At 49.6% G+C, this 17,065-nt stretch overlaps 1 protein-coding gene across 1 annotated transcript in view; it reads right to left on the bottom strand.

Moving 5' to 3' along the window:
• Nucleotides 1-14,452, bottom strand: part of SIM1 (SIM bHLH transcription factor 1) — a 72,082-nt gene extending 57,630 nt beyond the window's left edge. The window contains exons 1-5 of the mRNA XM_027551339.1: nucleotides 13,564-14,452; nucleotides 4,282-4,364; nucleotides 1,015-1,104; nucleotides 380-488; nucleotides 159-244 (exon numbers count right to left, since the gene is read on the bottom strand). Of these exons, the coding sequence (XP_027407140.1) occupies nucleotides 159-244; nucleotides 380-488; nucleotides 1,015-1,104; nucleotides 4,282-4,364; nucleotides 13,564-13,738 (543 nt within the window). The 5' untranslated portion in view covers nucleotides 13,739-14,452. The remainder of the gene's footprint in view (nucleotides 1-158; nucleotides 245-379; nucleotides 489-1,014; nucleotides 1,105-4,281; nucleotides 4,365-13,563) is intronic.
• Between the last annotated feature and the right edge of the window lie 2,613 nt (nucleotides 14,453-17,065).

The following is a 17,065-nucleotide window of genomic DNA, read 5'->3' as shown; positions in this document are numbered from 1 at the left end:
GTTTGGGGCTGGGGCGGGGGAGAGCCATCCAGGGTAGTCCTGGCTGCAGGAACCCCTCTCCCCACCCTCACGCGCCTCCAGTCCTGCCCCCTTCGCCCTCACGCTGCTCGGTGGGCGCGGCCGCCAGGAGGCGTGGATCTTCTTTCTCAGCCACGCACCTTGTAGCCGCCGCAGGTGAGGCCCGCGTTCCTCTTGGCCAAGACGCACTTCATCCTCAAGAAGAAGGAGCGCTCGATCTCGTACTCTGCGGGGGGTGGGGGTAGGGGTGGAGAGCACGTGAGACAAGCGGCGGCTCCACGGTCCCTGCCATACCTAAAGGAGAAAGAGCTAGCAGCTGACTGCGATGGGTCCCGGTGTCGCTTGCACACGGCTGCCTTACCCTGCACGAAGTGAGAGTGGTAGGGCTGGTGGGCCGTGAGCACCGCTGTCATCTCGTCGTGGTCCGCCGGGTGGATGTATTCGTAAATGCTGTTCCCGGTCAGCTCTACCTGTAAAGAGGTGGGTATCACCGTCTCCGAGGTGGTGGGACGTCCCACGGAGGGGCTGAAAGATTGAGCCAGGGGGTCTGCAGGGGACAGGAGCCTCAGCTCCAGAGTCGATCCTGAGTTCTAATTCCAGTTCTGCCTGCTACCTATTGCAACCTATCTAAGCCTCAGTTTCCTTATCTGTGAGAGGAAAGAATAACAATAGTAAGTATAGTAATAGTAGCAGTAGTAATAGTAACAGCTCCCTGGCAATCTGGTAAAGACATCATGACATAAAAATATGTAGCCACCTCCCATGGTCTTTGGTTTAGGCTATAGCAGCTGGAAAAGGCATCCAAAAGGGCTTAGGGTGGATGCTAAAGGACAATTAGAGGAAGGGGAAGATCCAGACCTCCTGTCAACTGAGATGTTTTCAGTCCTAGAAACACATAGAAAAGCTTTGGGAAAGCCCCACCCCACCCCGCCCCACCCCCTGCCTCCAGCCCTGGCTATAAATATTGAAGGCTGGAGGTGTGGACCACTCACCTACCTGAGAAAGACCCAGGTGGACTGAGGCTGTCTCAGAGATGTACATGATCTTCCCATCTGGGGCCACCACAAAGATGAAACCATCCAGGGTCTGGGGAGACAGAAACCATTGAATGGAGAGCCCTCTGGGGCATTGGGAGAAATTGGGGGTGGGGGGAGTGATACAGAAGTACAGAGAGATGGAGTAGACAGAGGCTAGCAGGAAGGAGGGCAAAAAAAGAAAGAGAAAACTAGCCACAAGAGTTCTTTTGTTCATTCCAAATTTGTAAGCATGGAGGAAGTGGTGGGTGAGGCTACTGTCCTCCAAGACTGAGGATTCAAGAAATGAACAAAGCACACATAGCTACACATACACAAACATTCTGGGGGAAAACCATAGCCTGTGATAAGAGGTGGGATGGGTACTAAGAAAACCAGAGGTTTCCTGTGTCAGTCTTGGAGAGTTTCATGGTGGGACATTCTATAATGGAAAGCATGCTAGCGGGGCTTGGGGAACAGCGGGCACTGGGAGATGTGGAAGGGCTGGCAGTCTGAAAAGTTTGTAGACAGAAGGCAGTTGGCCAGTGGCTCTGGAAAGAGTCCAGGAGAGGGGGATTTAGGAGATGAGAGTCTTTTGGGGGAGCAAGTCCACACAGAAGTGCTACAGAGTATATGTGTGTGTTTACACTGATGTAGCAAACTGACAGGCTCTCCACGAAGAAAAATCTTAGACTTTCACCGTTTCTTTATCTCTGTGAATGAGGCTTCAGTCCAGGTGGTGGAGCATCAGGATGAGTCAGATCCTGCTCTCAAGGAGCCAGAAATGTATAAGGGACAACAGACCTAAAGCCGATATAATGACCATACAGCTGAATGCACAGTGCTGTGAGGGCCTAGAGGCTGAGTAGCCTGAGACCTGGGGAGAATCAGAGTGGTCAGAGAAGCAGAATTTAGAAGAGCTGTCTGAGCGGAACCTTGAGGAGGAAGCCTCAATGTGAAAAGGGAAGAAGGTCATCCTAGACAGAAGCATGATATATAGAAAGCAGGCATTGGGGGAGAGGAGAGGATGCATCTGGTGTATTCAGGCATGGTAAGTTTGGTGTACCAGAGATGAGACTGAGGAAATACACTGGTGCTGGATTTTTGGAGAGTTTGGGATGTCAGTCTGAGGAATTCAGAGATGCTTTGCAGGTATCAGGTTCCAACAGAGTAGGGAAATAAATAGCAGGCTTAAATGTGTGTGTGTGTTGGTGGTGTTTTTTGTTTCATTTTTCTGGCAGAATGTGGACAGTGACCTATAGGAGGAAAGAGTGGAGATGAGGAAATCAGGGATGGTCAAGCCTGAACTTGGTGGTTCAAGGAAGACAGAGTAGGGAAAGAGTCTAAGATGATTCTGGCTGTTGTGGTTTGTGGTGGTAGAAAGAGAAGCTGAGACTGACTTCAAGATCATTGAAATTTACAGAGGCATGGTGAGTTTTAGTATGAGTGGAAGTCTGGAAGAAGGAGATAGTGAATTCTTGTCTTGGGTATGCTAAATTTCAGGTATAGGCAGATTTCCATTTGGATGTGTCCAGATGGCAGCAGAAAATAAAGGTCTGTTGCTCAGGAGAGGGATATCTAGACAAGCAGTCATGCAAATGTGGGGAAAGGAGTTGATGTGGCGGTGTTGGCTGAGATAACCCAGGAAACCTTGAAGCTGTAAGAGGAGAAACAAAGCTGGAACCTTGGGGAAATGCCAGCATTTACAGTCAGACAGTGGTGGGAAAACCTAGAACAGCAAGCAGAGAGGGGGAAGAATCCAGGAAACTGTGCTACTTTAGACACTAAGGGAGAGGCAGAATGTCAAGCAAGCCATGTCACCTCCATCCAGTCTTTGCCCAAATGTCACCTTCCCCATGAGGTCCTCTGCAACTGTCTTACCACTAAACACAGCCCTCTTCTTCACCTTCTTTTTGTCCATGGCACCCACACCACTGTCATACTATGCACCTGAATGGATATGCAAGGCTGCTCTCCTTAGAATGTCAGCTCCATGAGGGCAGGGCTTTCTGCCTGGCATACAACTGGACCTCCTGTGTTTGTGGAATGAACGAGGTCAGGTAAGATAAGAGATGAGCATCACTAAGTCCTGTGAGGAGTTTGGGATGAAGATGAGGAAAAAGATTGGGCAAGGACTAGAAGGGGTGACTGTTTGGGTTGTGCTCTCTTGTTTATATTGATGAGGAAAGTTAGCTGGGAATATGGAGGGATTTCGGAGGGGGTCAGTTGCTGAGAGACAACTGATGGAAGGTGTCCCCAAGAAAGGGGAGAGATAGTGCCTTTTAGTTAAATTCAGGGGTGTGGAGGCCAGACCTGGAAGGGAATGCTCACACAGGGCCTCTCTTTGCCCTATGAAACTAAAATCTCTTTTGGCCTCTGGGATTGAAGGAGGGACTGAATAGTGATGAGACTGGAAAGGCCAGGCCACTCCTGCCATGAGATGCTGAGCATGCCTGGCCAGGGAAGGAGGACCATCTGAGAGTCCCCAGTCTGATGCTAAGGCTCCCACGTGAGGAGCTTTGGTGGATTTGAATAACAAGAATAAGGGGGTGCAGGGTGGGATACAAGTGTCAAGCCTAAAAATTCCACGGGGAGTTTTACTATTTTAAATATTTGCTAGGCGACTTACTCGGGCAGTGGACAATTTAAAACGGTGTACACTGCAAACAACGTGGTAATGGGCGCCTCCACAATGGATAAACTCATTACCTGGGGAGGTATGTGTGCTACCGCGAGGGTCCCTGCATGGCCTGGCAGGGCTGGGATGAGGGCGCCTGGAGAGAGGAAAGAGCCCCGGGAGCTACAGGGCGCAGATGAAACAAGTTGTGGTCGCAGCTGCATCCGGAATGTGTGGGCTTAAAGCACTGACGGGCGTTTCTACCAGATCCCGGCTATTTCCGGGATAAATTCTTCATTTCGGACGGTTGTGCAGCCGGGTTTCGGCAGCTTGGCCCGAGGACTGCAGTTCCCTCTGCCGAGTGGTGTCAGATGGCGCCCCCTCCCTCGGTTCAGCAGTCCTGATTGTGGCCTTAACGGGCTCCCCTCCAAACCCAACGCGCCCATTGTCACCTGCTCCTCCCTCTCCACCTGGCCAGGAGACTTCCACACCCAGCGAGGTCCGGAGCCTAACATTTTAACTTTATAAGGAGTCGTAGGGACCGCGTGTGAGACGGCCACCTTGGGACAGTTTCCCATTTTCTGGGGAACAGGAAGCCTGGCTCGGGCCCTCGCACACGTGCCGCGTCAGTACCTGGAGCAGGTGCGAGCCCAGTTCGCGGCCGACGTTGTCCAGAGGGCTGGTCCTACTCGAGTGGCCCCACGCCTCGCCAAGCCCTGTGAAACACAGAGACACCCTTAAAAGATGCACTCCGACCCGGCTGGCGGTTTGAGAAGCAGTTTAGTGGGTCTGTCACCCAGGCAAGCTTTCACACACAACCGGACACCGTCCGGGCTCCCTCTCCACCTGGACCTCGGGAACCCATTGAGTCAACTGCGGCTCCGCCCTCTCAACTCCAAAGGAGTTTAACAGACGTCAGACTCCCTCTCCCTCTGCACTACCGGCCCTTCTCAGGTTGGACAGGGTCCTGGCTGAGCGCCCCACTCACCCACCCTGGAAGCATCCTAAGTGGCCTCGTTTGAGGTCAGTCTGTGCCCAGAAGGGGCCCGACACAACAGCAGAGCGATAACTTTTGTGCAGGTTCACTAATGTGCTTAGAAGGGCGAGGGACACTACTTCTCACCCCAAGTTTCATCATCCTTATCACGAGGCCGAGGGTGTCCACATTTTCAGCGAATACCGCGGCCTGCCCAGAAAGACCTGAGACTGCGGGCCAAGGACAGCTTTTCCTGGTGGGCTTTCTAATTGGCTGCGGGGCTCTCCAGCCCTTTTCCTCCCCTTGGCCTCTGACTTTAAAACGCTTCGGAAAAATTCGTTTGGTTGGGGATGGCTTCCAGCACCAGCTACCCTCAGCAACCTTTCCTCTGCCTTTCCTCTTTCTCCTAGCAGCCTTAACGCGTCCTAACCTCAGGTCCCCACCCCCACCCCAAGAAAAACCCAGGAGCTTTTCTGAAAGCCACTTATTTTCAGGTGCTAAGACCATCTTACAATATTTATGTCCCATTTTGGACATAGGGAATCATGCCTCTTCTCTAATTCCCCGGCATCAACTACTAACAAAGACTGCCCCTTCCTGTCCTTGATGCTATCACCTTAAGCTCTCTCCAGGCTTTGCCACAAATCAGTTCTCTGGTGATGTCTGAAAAATAAACCTCCCTGTATGCCCGTGGCTCATTTTTCAAAATTTAATATGGAGTCTGCTATAGTACCTGTTTTCAGGAAGAAAATGAAAAGTAAGACAGAAGAAACTTGCAGAGGTTAAACTACTTATGGGTAATATCTTCTAACAATGTTGCTGCTGAAATTAACATAACTAGGTAGTCCAATTCTTTTATGCTTCCACCACTGAACAAGGTTAAACGTGATAAAAATTGGGGGGGGGGGGATGATTTACTGAATTACTGCTTTATGGGACAAATCACTATGAAGTACCCAATGACAAACACTTGCATTGTAAATAGGGGTTGGGGCGGATCTTTCAGAATAAAACACAGAGTTGGGACTCTTAAAACTGCTTCCGAAGCAAGCGATCAAAACCCTGGTAAGGAGTAACCGTGAGCGCCCCTTAAGCGCGAATCGGGTTTTTCTGGATGTTTGCACATCTAAATAAATCTAACGATTTCCCCACCGCTCTGCAAACACTGATCCGCCCCCACCAACCCCCGCCCTCGCCCAGACTCCTCTCCCTTCCTCGCGCTGAGCAACTCCTCCTGATTCTTCCTCCCTCCCCAGAGTGACTCCACTGCCCTGATCCCTGCGGTCCTCCTGGACAGTTCCGGAGGGCCCTGCCACAGCAGCCGGCACACACACAATCCTTCGCCTTGTTACTTTCCCTTAACTCCTGCCGTCTGAGTCAAGCTCTATTTCTTGGTTTCACCCCCGATCACACATACCCACCCAGAAGAAGTGGCGGGAGGGTGTAGTCGAGGAGGTCGCACGGGGGGGTGGGGAAAGGATCCTGCCGGTAGAGCCCGGTACTCGGGTGGCGCTGGCCCTTTGACGCTGGGGCCCAACGGAGGCCTGAAAGCCCCGAGCTTCCTGGGGCGAGGGGCCGGGCGCTCGGCGGGCAGGGAGGTGGCCGCAGCCGCCTTGCGTCTGGGATTGTGCCTTCCGCAGCTCCCCAAAGGGTGTGAAACTTGCTCGTGGAGCCAACAAACGCCTATTCTAAAATTACGAAGGTTCTCCAAAGCGGCTGGGGACACCCGGGAGCCGCCTCCGGACCAGAATCATCTGAAACTCCCTCCCCCCGAGCTGAGCTCAGAGTTGAGTACCGGTTCCGAACTCCCGGCCCCAGCCTCGGCTGGTTGTGGTCTCTGGGGGCGGCCTCATTATTATGCGCCTACGAGGGAAAAGCAAGACTTCCCTACAGGTTAATAAACAGCCGGGCCGGGCACAGGGCGACAGGAGCCTCCCGCGCCGTCTCCTGTACCCCCCCACCCCCTCACCTTTTAAGGAACCTTTTGCTTTCACGGAGCATTGCCTTCTCTTCAGTTCCCGGTTGAAACCTCCCGCACATGGTTGTGTCTGGGTTAATGTTTTATAAAGAACTGGCTGCCTTCCTCTACCTGTCGGGCTTTTCTGACCTAAGATCAGGGCTCTGAGCTCTCCTTTCAGCCGGCCCAGGACAACTTCCAAGGCCGGGGCATGGGTTTCATCTCTCAAAAAGCCGGGGGTAAGGTGGGAGCAGAGACCCCTCTCCCTGGACCCCGTTACCTTCCTCCCGCACTGACGCGCTCCCACCCCCAGTTTCTGTTGGAGAAGGGAGTAAGCTGAGATTTCGTTTCTGCACTTGACCTACCGCAGAAAATTCACAAATCCTTTGATTGTCTGTTTAAAATGAGGAGGAAACCAGCTCCCTTTGCGGCAGGATTACAGTGGGAACAAGATCTAAAGATTCTCTTGTAATTCGGTGAGGCTGAGGGAACGGGATTTTGCAAAGGAGAGAAGGAGCTCTGCGAGGGAGGCGATAACTAAATCGGGTTTTAGACAAAAGGATTTTCCCCAGCTAAAGTGGCCGAAGACAAAGGAAAACATAATCTATTTTGGAAGATTTCCAAGATATGCCACATTAACCTTAGCAGATAAATTTTTCTTCTCCCCACCCCCTCTCCCTTTAAAGTCTGGTTTATCATATTTACATAAGTAGTATTAGAAGGGATGTATCTATTATGGATCTAAAGGACTAGCTCACATTTCACGTGAAACCCCGGGCGAAGTTTCACTGTTGCTTTACCCTCAGTGCGCCGTTGAGCCATTTCCATTTAAATACCCCCTGACCCAAGGATTACCTCAATGGACTGACTGCACGGGTTTTGTAATTTCCTGAAAATGAGATTTCGATTTATAAAACAAGAAACCAATTAGTAACCAAATGAGGCGAAGTAGATCCACTAAAATTGACCTAATCCCACAGGCACAATTTAGGCCCGTTCTTGGCGAATGAATGATGAGCCCCAGTCTAGCGTGAGCCCAAAGCATCATCCAGCTGTGTTATTGCAAGCAGCAAAAATAAATTGATCGAGCTTTTCCTTCGGAATGAGTTTCATACCCTTGACAAAATATAGATTACAGACCAGGTATCTCCTCCTTCACCCAGTCAGGAAGAGGAGGAGGAGAAGAGGTTGTTCTACTGTTTCGCCGCCGCCCCCACCCCCACTTTAATAAATAAACACAGTATCTCAATAGAAAGGTGTTCTCCTTATTGTCCTTCCCGGAAACCTTCAATTCTTGGATGACAGGGAGCTGTCCCATGACCTGACCACAACTTGGTGACTGAGACGGGAAAAGCCCTCGGAGACCCCGCGTCTAACTTCTGGTCCCGGGGGACTTGTCTCAGCCACCTGGTTTGTCCACAGGGCCTCCGCGTTCTCACTGTGCAACCCTTTCAGCCTCAGAGCAAGTGGTATTCGTGTTCCGGCTCCAGGAGCCTCAGCGGCTGGGCTCTTTGCGGCAGAGAGGGACAGAGATCAGGAGCGTTTGGCCCAGACCGAGCGGTCTGGAGCGGTCACTGGGCAGAAGGCTGCTTCGCGCACCGAAACGCACTCAGTACCCCAACCTGGGACGCCTGGCCTCTGGGCCATCTGGCGGGTGTGGCCCACCTTCCGACGACGTTGGTGGCCGCGCGGGGCTGGGGTTTGCCCCGTGCAGGGTCCCGGGCCCCGGAGTGCGCGTGTGCCCGGTGCTCCCCTGCCTGCCTCCGAGACCCCCAGCCGCGCCCAGGGTATCCACTTCTGTCAGTGTGAACCTGGGGTGGAGACCGACGGTCGCAGCGCTGACACTCTCTGGGGGCTGGTTGGTGCTTCGGCCCCTGAGCTAGGGCTTCCCGGGCGGGGCCGAGCCCGGGAGAACACGAACTGCAGGAACGAGGACAGGCCGAGTCCGGCCAGGTCCCGACTAACCCGTGGGACGGACACGCACGAAGCGTTGACAATAGTGTGCGACGGCTGAGAGCCTCACGCAGTATCTCCCCAAGACTCCGGACCTTCGAGGCTGGCCGGGCTGGGCGTCCGAAGACCGGCGCGGGCGAGGCCGCTGGTCCGCTCCGCGGGGCGGGCCTGTCCCGCTTCGGTTCCACTTGGCGGTCGGGACGCACAGCTTTGCGCCTCGGGCGGCATCTTGGCTTTAGAGGAGTTTTAGAGGAGGGCCGGGCCTGGGGGCAGTGGCCCGCGCAGCGCCAGGCTCGGCGGGCGGAGACGCCCTCGCGCCCCAGGAAGGCAGAAACATAGGCCCGCGCGGAGCGTGAGGAGACACCGCGCGGAGGCCTCGAGCTGGCGCACTCTCGGCTACCGGGGCCAAGGCGAGCGGGTCACTGGCCGCCGTCGCGGGGAGAGAATGGGCCGCACGGTGGGGATCTGGCCCGCGGGCCTTGGCCTACAAGCCTCCCCGGCGGCGAGGGCTTCGACAAGGTCGCTGTCCCTGGACTGGTCAGAGCCACGGAGGTCGAGTGATACCGCTCCGGAGCCGTCTGCCCAATGGCGCTACCCGAGGAAGAAGCTTTGGTCCTCAATGCTCAGACAATGTTTCAGTGTTTTCTAACTAGGAGGCCCGTTGCAAAATAATTGAGGATTCCCCGTCCCCATGCAAAATTTAAAATTCCGTGGACCATAAACTGACAATGAATGCACAGCTATTATCATAAGGTTTTAGCTGGGACTAAACCTTATTCTCTTGAGAAACGCCTGATCCGACAAAGAAATGAGGCAAGAATTCATAGATTTGAATTCTGTGTCCACATTTGTATCTGCAAAACCTGGAATCTGCCAAGATTCCCCCAGATTGAAAAATAACTCCCACTAGAAATCAGGTTTGTCCCCTGGAAATTTAACCTGATTTTAGTTTCAGAAGAGTGTACCCTGCTTAAAAGTATTCTGCCATAGCTTATCATACCCTGTTTTTATAGTTTTGCTGTTGTTGCTATTGTTACTGTTTTTATTAATGATTACTCCCTTTTCAAAAAAAAAAGTACTTCTTCCATTGATCTGGTCTACAATTTCTAGCACATAAATCTGCCTTGCAAATGCTCTGCCCAGAGTTTAGTTTTGCACTCTACATTTTAAGTCAACATCAAAACTGGAATTAAACAGAGAAACCCAGCGTGGAGCATAAACTGTGCTTAAAGGCGTTTAAATGAGAAAAACTTCTGTAAGAAAATAAACATGGAAACCTAATGCTCAATCATTTCCCCAAGCAGCAAGAAAAACAGCCTTAAATCACCCATCCACGTGGGAAATGGGGCCTCTTTTCCTCTTTCAGTTCTCAGCCTCAAAAAAATACAAGGTGATTAAGGATTTCAGTCTTGAGGTGAATATTAGAGCAAGTGTCTGTGGAGGTTTGTTTAATTATCCTTTTCTTTCCAGACTTTGTAGAGACTCCTACACAGTTACTGATTTCAATTCTGTCATTACTTTTATTTTGCCAAGACATATTGACAAAGAAATGGCAGTAATGTTACCAAGATACTGAATGGCCATAGATTTGAAAACATTTGATCTTTTCAAAGGCCACACTATGCAAGCCACTATGCCCCCAGTAAAAAACTGTATTATAACTGGATAACAAATACATATTTTAGTTGAACTTGTTCTTTTTTGTATACAAATCAAGTCATAACATCTCTCTCTCTCTCTCTCTTTTTTTTAATCTTGCCTCTTTGGCTTTGAGAACACCAAAGACGTATATATCCAGATATGCCAACTTTTCCTTTGCAAGGCTGTTTTAAAATAGAATATGTTACCACTTGGGATATGCAATTCCAATGATTTCCCACTAATTGTCCCAGAGATTTTGTTTTTATTTTTACTATGAAATTTCCAATTTAATACTTTATTCTTAATTATTCCAGGGGCCCATATCCCGTTCTTCTGTTCCTTCTCCCTCGATTTTTTCCCTCAACAGCTCAATTTTATCTATTGAGATAAATAAAAGCTGAAATTTGCTCCCAAATCAGGAATTTACTAGACTCCTGGGGGCAGGGTGGTTAAGAATTGTATTCAACAAATGGGGGGAGGGTAGCTATATTTTAAGTATCTTTCATTTTTTTCATGTGTAAGTATGGAAGGATTTCTGTTTAAATCTCTTGGCATTACAGGGTATTATAAATAAAATGTAATATGAGCAAAAACAGTAAAATTTTATAGTCATTTTTATGCCTAATAACTGATGCCACCAGATTTAGAATTATTTTAGATTATATACTTAGCAAAATCCATACGTTACATGTGATAGCAGGCTTATTGTGATGAAATAGTTACCTTCATCTCACCTTTAAAAATTTGTTGAAGACCTACTATGTGCTAGGATGGTGTCAGGATAGATGTAAAAATGTACTTCATTTTCAAACAAATTCTTTCCATCTCTCCACGCTAAAATATATTACCTCCATAAAAAGTGCTCAGTTTCCCCCACTGCATGGACCTAATCTTGCCCACCTTTCTGCCTTCAGGCAACAGCTGAACCCAAATTTGGCACCCTCTGCAGGTTGTGCTTGGTTCTGCGGCCTTGTGATTATTTTGCTCCTGAAAACTGTTGGTTTTATTGTTTGTTGCTGTTGTCCTTTAATATTTTAAAGGGCTGAATCTGGGTTTTGGACTTTTGAAGCTAATCTAGACTCAAAATTAAAACCTCATCCCTAGGAACCAGCTGTCTGGATGACCCTAACTCACCCGGTGGAGGCTTCGGGTGAGTTATGAGCTCAACAGTAGCTGGGGAAATAAATGATGTGCCCAGAGTTCACACATCGTCCATCCCCTCCTCCCCATAAACTCGCACTCATCCAAAGAAGGGAGAGGAAGGAGTGGCCCCTGGCCAGAGCTCTGAAGGAAGGTGAGTGGGGCTGCAGAAAGTACATCGCCTTTAAAGTAGCCACAGGGGACAGGCCTGGCCAACAAGGGGACTCCAGCGGGAGTTTTCACCCGCGCTCTTTTTAAAATTAATGAGAAGTTGACTAAGAGGGTTTACTTTTTGTTCCTCCTATTTATCACGCAATTTATAATTTGTGGAGTTAGCATTAAATTAAACAAGAAAGCTTGCTCTCTTAAAAACAAAACAACAAAACCCAGCCCGATTCCCTCCGGCCGCGCCTGCCCGGGGTCTGCACGACACAGAGGAGCCCCTGGCCCAGCGACTCCCCGGGCGCACTGTCCCTCTGTGTGCCCGCCCGGGAAGCCAACCCGCTATTCTTTTCCTCCGCTATTACTCGCAGCCTCACAAGCAGCACCATATGCTGCTTCTGATCAAACAGCGAGCGACATCGGCACCGATAATTGACGAGACCCGCTAGAAATCACGCAGAAAGGGAGCCCACTGAGACCGCAGGGGCTGACAAATCACTGCTAATAATCCTGTTAGGAACAGAGCAGCCAGCGGAGTTCGCAATAGCTTTATTTTTATAAAGTAGGCGCTGACAGTATAAAGACAACGATATCTCTTTTTTAAACACAAGGCAATGTGGCATAATAGAAATTTTCCCACCGGAAATTCTCAACACAGGTTGAATGGGAAGTGTGTTTTTTTTATTACATAAGTTGCCCCTCCTTCTTTTTTCTCTTTTCTTTTTTAAAAAAACTTTTCAGGTGTGTTAGGTTTTGATTCCTCTCCTCCTGTAGTTTCCAAGGTCAAATGAGATAGTTCAAGGAACTGCTTTAAGACAAAATGACCATAATACTACTAATAGCTTTGGGCTAAAACTCAACTATAAAAGTTGTCCTTTAGTGCTCCTGACTAATTCGGGGGCATGTTTTGCAAGATTTTGATTCAGATAATAACTTGTAGTCAAAATGAAGCAAAGTGAAACTCAAAGCCCAATAGTGATTCTTTCCTTCCCTCTTTTCCCTAAAAGAAACAACAAATTCCAAACATCCAAAATCAACAATAACATAAATCTCTCTGGGTCAAATAAGACGTTCTGGTTTGTAAATAAACAGGGTTCCTTCTCTTGAATTTGTTTGTTTAGTATTCTCTTCTTTACACTTCCAAATCGTCCTTCCCCAGCAAAGACATATCTAAAATATTTTAAAAATCTGTTTATATGTTATTTGAATGTGAGTAAAGGAAAAGATGGGGAAACAGAAGAGAGAGGAGTCCTTCACCTACTGAATATAAATGGTTTTATACACGACAGTATTCTATGAAGGTTACTTTGTCTTCACACAGTGAATCTTGATAATCTAAATACACATTTTAAATCATGTCAACAGTTCAGCTATTCTAACTTCTAGGCCTTATAAGACAATTTTCCCAGGGATTCATTTGCCAACCTGCCACCTAAAAGATATTTTCTAAGCAGGCAAGTAATCTTAATTCAATCTTATATCTCAGAAAAAATATCAAGCCCAGAGTTGCAAATCAGAGTTAGTCTCAGAATCTGTGACCATCTCAACAACTCAGATAAATTTTCAATAAGTAGTTGAGAAACTGGGTAAATTCAGAACATATTTGTTCATGAACTTGCCTGCTCCTCATCTGCTGAATTACTGACATATTGAGAAATTATTATCTCCATGTACATGGATCTGTCTAGACATAGCAAAAACAGAAGAATTTAGAGGTGTTCCTGCTCTCTACTAGATATAAATCTAACAAGAGGAATTAAAAAAGAAATACATGTTTGGGTTATTAGTACTTCCGACAGAGCCCAGTTATCTAAGTGTTGACAAAAGCACCGTTGGGCTGCTTCCCAATCAAACACATCTGATGGACAGAAGAGAAAGTATTAATGGGGAAGTAGAAAGAGCCACAGAAAGGCAAGAGAAATTCTAAATCCAGCAAAGTCCTTAGTTATTCTAGCATGCTAAACTTCCCTTTGCAGTGAGTGTGTAGGTACATATGCGTGTATTTCTCTGCCGGTAGTGTAGCCATTCACTGGCAAATCCCTTACCCCTTCTACCTTTGAAATTCCACCTGGTCAAAGTCACTTACCTTCTGGGAACACTACTCTCATTTTGAGATAGCTGGTGGTGAGTCTGATTATGGATGCTTTGTCCAGCTGCGAGGTGATAGCTGAGGGCAAAGGCAATAATTTAGCCAGTTCATAAAATTCACTGTTTTCCTTCTCCCTCCTAGTCCGGGCAGCATTTTTGGACTTCTCTTTCATCGTGTCTCGTTCTCCCTTTCTTCTTACAACATAAGTTCCACAGATTCATCCAAAATCAAAAATAAACTTTCAATTAGAGATCATATTTGGCAAAAAATATAAAGCATTCTTTGACGAGACTTTTGCTTCAGTGTTTTGATGGTAGTGAAAGAACAACGGCGAACGGATTTTTTTTTTTTTTTTCTTTAAAAATATGGGATGCGAATAAAATTGCTGATCCACGGCAAGCGATCTCGACAATCCTGCTGGGTATCAAATGCCGGCGGGAACCCCGAAGAGCCAGCCTTTTCTTCGGTTCCGCGCTGCAAACCCCGGTCCTCCGGAGATCGACATAATAATCCCCGACGGGTTCTCTCAGTCCCGAGGCCTTGGAGGCGGCTCCGAGCCCCTCGGGGAAGAACACGACTGCCGGACCACTCTTTCAGGCCACTGTGAAGACAACAGCATCAGAGCGTCAGACATCTGCGGCTCCAAAATCACTCACGCGCTCGCCCCAATTCTGGGGGAAATGGCCGGGAAGAGCCTCAGCGCGCCTCCGCTTTTCCTTGCCAGACTCAGTGCTTTGGTTGGTTGGTTAAGATCTGGAAAAATCAGCAGCGAGACTGAGTCCCCTGCAAATAATATTCGCCTTCTCTCACCCCCGTCAGACACATTCTCCAGCCCCCTGGGAAGTTGCCCAAACCACAAAACACAGGTCTCGGGAGACTCTTAGGAGCCCCAGGCCAGGCGTACGTTCCCAGGAAGCCAGGTTTCTGCAAATCAGAATTTCTCCGCAGCGCTCGGGCGCCTCTCGGTCCCCCCACTTTGGTAGGTCCGGAACTTGACTCTAACTTGGGTCTCAAGTCTCAGGGATTCCTCAAAAAGTGGCACTTATACATCGAGTCCCTCGGGACTGCCGAGGAGGCGACCCAGCGCTTCCCCTGCCCAGCGGGGGCGGCAACACGCCGGGCACGGCAGCGCCAGGTTAACAGGTGGCACATTCGCGACAGCCCCTCGCAGGCACCGGAGGGCGGGAGGCTCCTGGCCTCTCCTCCTCCGCCGTGGAGCCGCGGGCGCCACTGGGCGGGCGCAGGGCATATTCCACTTCACCTACCTTCAGTCCCTGCCGGCGGCAAAGCATGCGGAGGCGCCCACCTCTTAATTGTACTCATGCCTACCGTCCAACTAAGCCACTCCGCGGGCCTCGCCGCTTCCCACTAGCAGAGAGGAGCAGAGCGCGTCCAGGCTCTCTCTTCTTCTCTCGGTCATGAATTGGGGGATGGGTGCGAGGGAGAAGGGGGGAGGATTCGGGCTTTGGGACGGGTGAGGTGGTTTTAAAATCCTCCTCCTCGGTAGTTGTTATGAAGGAAGTATTATTGCTAATTGGAAGCCGAAAACGCCCCCCTGTAACTTCTTTATGGCTTTACAGGGTTTAGCTTCAACTTCACTCCAGGGCTCCCTCTCTCCCGCCCTCTCTTAATGCCACTCACAACCTCCTCGTTTCTGATTGGCTCGGTGCGTCTCGGGGTGCGACGCTCATTGGCCAACAGGCCTGAGTGACGCGTGCACGACCCGAGCCTCCCCGCCCCCCGCCCCCCTCCCAGCAGCGCGCCCCGGCTCTCCGCAAGCCGCCTAGCTAGACGCGTGGCCGTAACGCTCCAACTAGCCCCGGGCACGGAGTCTGCGCTGCCCCTCAGCAGCTGCTGCTTTTGGCCTCCTGGCTCTTGAGGGCGATGTGCAGAACCCACGCTCCCCTCTCTCCCTAGGGTCTAGGGGCTGTGCACTCACCCCTGAGCGCCGGTTCCGCAGTGCCGAGGGCGCCCCAAAGCGACTGGCAGCGGCCTCCGGGCCTCAAAGGTCGGGACCGTGGGCTGGGGCTCCCCACAGGCGAGGCGGGAGTCGCTCTGGCTGCGGGAAACGTTTGCCCAGAGGCCAACCAGCCGGCTGCTCCCTTCGGCCGGCAAGTCGCGGGGCTCACGGCGTGCTTAGGGCCGGTGGGTTATATTTTCTTGTTCGCATCTCTGAATTCATCGCCAGAGAGAATAAATATACCCATCTTTAAATTAATCCCAAAGAGGAGCGTCTTTTTCGAGATGGGTCGAATATGGGGGCTGACTTGTTCACCGTAGAAAGCTCAGTCTCGGGGTTTTCCTATGAGGAGCAGTTAGGGGACACTAGAGGAAAAGAGGTTACACTTCAGGCCAAAATAGAGTCGTTGACATAGAGATATCTCACAGCGATCTATTACCCTAATCCTGGGCGAAGATTTTTGTTGTTGGGTTTTGTTTCAGGAAACCAAAGTCCAACACCAGTATTCCTTAACGGAAGGATACAGTCTGCATGAATGAATTTACAGCATTTACAATCCTTTACAGGAACCGTTTAAACAAACGCTTGTAAGTACTATTGCTGACAAGTTATTTTTAAGAGAACCTCTAATTTGAATCGCCTTCTCTGTCATCTGTGGATTTAAAAAACAAAACAAAACAGCAACGGGGGAAGTTCCTTCGCTCTGGAAGATAGTTATTGCTACTTGCAAATCACTCTCTACAGAAGCAATTCCTTGCTTCCTTTTGGTGCTGCTAGTGGCTGGGGTCGCACACAGTCGGACACGACTGAAGCGACTTAGCAGCAGCAGCAGCAGCAGTGGCCACTTAAAGGCTCCCGGAGGTCGGCTTGGAGGCAGTTGTTTCATCAGCGATAAAACAGAACACTAGTCATGTTGCACTCCTCCTTTGTGGCGATAATTGCCTCGGAGAAAACATAGACTCTGAAGAGGGGTGTGTGTGGCATCCTGCTGATATTTGGAACAAATTTAAGAGTGTTTGTTCAAAAATATATACATCCACCGCCTCTTTGCAGCCCAATGGCAGTAAGCTTGAAGAACCACAGTGGGAGAGTCCTGGGGATATTTACACATCTGGGAAACACCTGGCAGGAGGAAGTGGTGAACGTTCTGGACAGGAGGGGTGAGGAACTTTTTTGTAAAAGAACTAAATGTAGAGACGTTATAGGTGTTCCCAAACTGGAATCCAGCAAATGGACTCTAATCTAGAAGGAGGAGTCATTTCCCCAGAGGCTGTAGCCACTTAGAAACCTGGCTCTGGGCGGTTCAACCACCAAGTAATGCTCTCTTATGAATAGGAATACACAGAGAGATGTACTGGAGCTCACTTATACACAAGATTCTGGAAAGATCAGATAAGATCAAGCTGACTCGTGCCAAAAAAATAAAAAAAGAGGGTGTTTGGAAAGGGTGAAAGAACCTTTCTTGAGAGCCTTCTTTCTCCCCACTTCCCCAGCCCCCAACCTGGACAGATCTTAGGAGTGAAATGGAGCGGCCAGATG

This window comes from Bos indicus x Bos taurus, chromosome 9 (genome assembly GCF_003369695.1).
Source record: "Bos indicus x Bos taurus breed Angus x Brahman F1 hybrid chromosome 9, Bos_hybrid_MaternalHap_v2.0, whole genome shotgun sequence".
In the NCBI taxonomy this organism is placed as follows: Eukaryota; Metazoa; Chordata; class Mammalia; order Artiodactyla; family Bovidae; genus Bos; species Bos indicus x Bos taurus.
This window is presented reverse-complemented; position numbering and strand designations above follow the sequence as displayed.